The sequence below is a fragment of the Phocoena phocoena genome, chromosome X, assembly GCF_963924675.1.
Source record: "Phocoena phocoena chromosome X, mPhoPho1.1, whole genome shotgun sequence".
In the NCBI taxonomy this organism is placed as follows: domain Eukaryota; kingdom Metazoa; phylum Chordata; class Mammalia; order Artiodactyla; family Phocoenidae; genus Phocoena; species Phocoena phocoena.
In genome coordinates, this window is record NC_089240.1 from 43580475 (window position 1) to 43583252 (window position 2778).

Genomic DNA, 2778 nt, shown 5'->3' on the forward strand with positions numbered 1-2778 from the left:
GAAAAGGTTTGATTAGCTTTAGAAGGGCTGGGGAGTTTTAAAATCCTGGCTTTGAAGGAGCCTACCTTTACTTCTATCTGACTGGTCCAGGCATTGTGGAGAAGTTGTCAAAGTTTGTCTGTATGCTTCTTACCTCCCCCAAAATGTGCCTTTCTGGGTCCCACACTCAGAGGATCTTGCTTTCAGGTTGGAAATATATCAAGGGCACTTGCAACTGTGTTAGGATGGGCTTTGAGAGGTACGACTTCAATCCCATATCTAATTTGTAACAAGATTCTCCTTGCAAAGCATCATTACATCTATTCTTCTAGTTTAACCTCTAAACAGGGAGGGTAATTTTTGTCTACATTTTGCAGACAAAGGAAAAGGCTCAGAGTCTACCTAGGTGACTCTAAGGCCATGCAACTAGTAAGAGGCCAAAGCTTTAACTTTTGAGTCGAGAAGAAAGCCACATCCTGTGCTTGTTCTACTAAGCCACAAGCGCCTCAAAGGTGCCAAGGAATGCCACAGCAAACTAGCTAACAGAGGACCACAGGGCTGAAACCACTGTCTTGATCTGATTTGTAATGAATTATAGCATTGTGATAGACTTCTGAGAAGCATAGAGCAAATCTAGGAATTTAGTGCTAGTCTCAAAGGAGACATTGGGATTCACATAAGGTGGCTGTGAAGAATTTACCATTCTGTAGCTTTGTTCTCTGCAAATTTTTCTCTCAGACTGCTGGAAAACAAGGAAATCTCATCAGTTGAAGGAAATGACTTATAAGGAAGCTTTATTATGTGTGGGGGAGGATCAGATCCCATTGTAGTTCTGGATAGTGTTTAACCATGTGCAGTGAACACTGGGAGTGTATGTGTGTCCGTGGGTGATATACTTTCTTCAGTTTGTTTTTCATCTAAGCTAGCCCATCTACAAACTCTTAAAAGTGATCAAGAAAGCTGCATCCTTGGGATTAGAAGGGGGATTATCAAGTTAACTGTGAAATTCTGGGAGCAACAGGGAGACCACAGGTGGCAAAACTCTAAATAGCTTGTGAACTGAGATTTGGATAAACCAGATGACTTAGGAACTTGGACATGGGTTATATCCCTGTGTCTTGGGTGCTTAGAAAATAACCCAGGGTGAGATCCAGACACAAGTCCAACACTGTATCACCAGTCCTTGAAATTGGATGCATTCCCCTCCCTTGCCTCGGATATATCTGACCAAGAAAACAATGACACAATTAAAAAAAGTTTTTTTATTCACGTTCTTGCCCAGTTTGTTGGACACCCTGTATTTGCACAGTCCAACTGCTCAGATGTATTGGAAAATACAGTCGTGCAGCGTGCAGTTCACTGGCCTGATGGTAGAGGGTGCTCCAGCTGGGATAGAATGCTGCTGGGGGTGGGGAGTAAACGGAGAGGAGGAGAAAGAATTGTTGGCTCACAGGTTAGTGAGCAGCCAGTCTAGCAGTTGTTTTCTAGCCACGTTTCCCATGGCTTCATCCAGTGGTTGTTCCTTGGTGAACTTCATGACCTCTTGAAGAAGATCTCCTACCCTGTACTCCTTCTCTGCTGCTTTAGCTGAAGCTTCAGGAAGCTGTGGAGAGAGCAGATAGCTTGAGTCACATGATGCTTTTGGAGCCAGGGTCCCGACGGAGAAAGTCTACTATACCCCACCCACCTTCCTGCCTATGATTCTAGGATTAAAGGCTGCCACAGGTCCAGGACTGGAGGCTGCTGACGTGGCTTTCCTTTTTTCTGGACCCTCCTCTAACGGCATAGATTAAAATGCCAAAGGTCCTTTCTTTTGAGCTTCAAAAAACAAACTCTGGAATCAATTGTGTTCACTAATACTTCTCATCAGGTACTGGGATCCCTCAGTTAATCTGTACTGATTTCTAGGTCAAGGTTAGGGGTTGCCATTCCCCTGCCTCCCTAAAAAAAAGTACATGAGATTGGAAATAGGGAGGATGATTTGGTTCAGTATTTTATTTCTCTGGAATCCATCTAATGTAGGAAACACAGCTGTGGGGTGTGTGTGTGTGTGTGTGTGTGTGTGTGTGTGCATGCACACGTGTGCAAAACATAAGACTTATAAATTGCTCCCTGATGTTTTACCAAATAGTTTGTTGAAAGGATCACTGACAAAATGAGCTAATCTCACTCTCCTCCTCTTGGAAGTACACAGGACTTGAGTTGTCCAGAGCCCCATGTAACTAATGGTTCATCACTTTTGTGTCTTTATGAGGTGAGAGTAATTCATGAGTCACATGATAGAGAACAGACTCAAAAAAATGCACTGCTTCTTGGGCTCTAAGTACAATACCACCTCCCTGCCCCTACCCATTCTAACCCTCTTTCTTCTTGTTCCTTGTTGCATTGCTTACCTTCGTCAGTTGTCCAGCATCATCTCCCATGAAGTAGAGCATGGGTATGTTAAATTGTGAGGCTGCAATCCACTGCAGGACAGCCTGGGGCTGCTTTTCCAAGCTACTTGTCGAGCACTGATTATTGACAATGACTTCAGTTCCAGGAGAGTCTTGATAGTTCTGTGACATCGCAGCATCATGACTACATCTGGGGCCACCGGCCTGGTAGTTGGGGTTGTTGGCCAAGGCTGCTTGTTCTTCCAACTCAGCAAGGGCTGCCCATTGTTGCTATACTTAGCCATGATAAGGCACAGCTTCATCACAGATTCTACCAGCTGATCTATAAATTGTCGGCTCACTTGCTTCATCCCACTGATAAAGTCAAGTTCTTGATTGTCCGGCATTTTTCTTCCCCTTTGTCAGG

General features: G+C 44.2%; 1 protein-coding gene across 1 annotated transcript in view; it reads right to left on the minus strand.

Annotated features, from left to right (window-relative positions):
* Positions 1-1426: 1426 nt before the first annotated feature.
* Positions 1427-2778, minus strand: part of AKAP4 (A-kinase anchoring protein 4) — a 13532-nt gene continuing 12180 nt past the window's right edge. Inside the window, 3 exon segments of the mRNA XM_065900165.1 lie at positions 1427-1582; positions 2373-2632; positions 2635-2768. Coding sequence (XP_065756237.1) covers positions 1427-1582; positions 2373-2632; positions 2635-2768 — 550 coding nt within the window.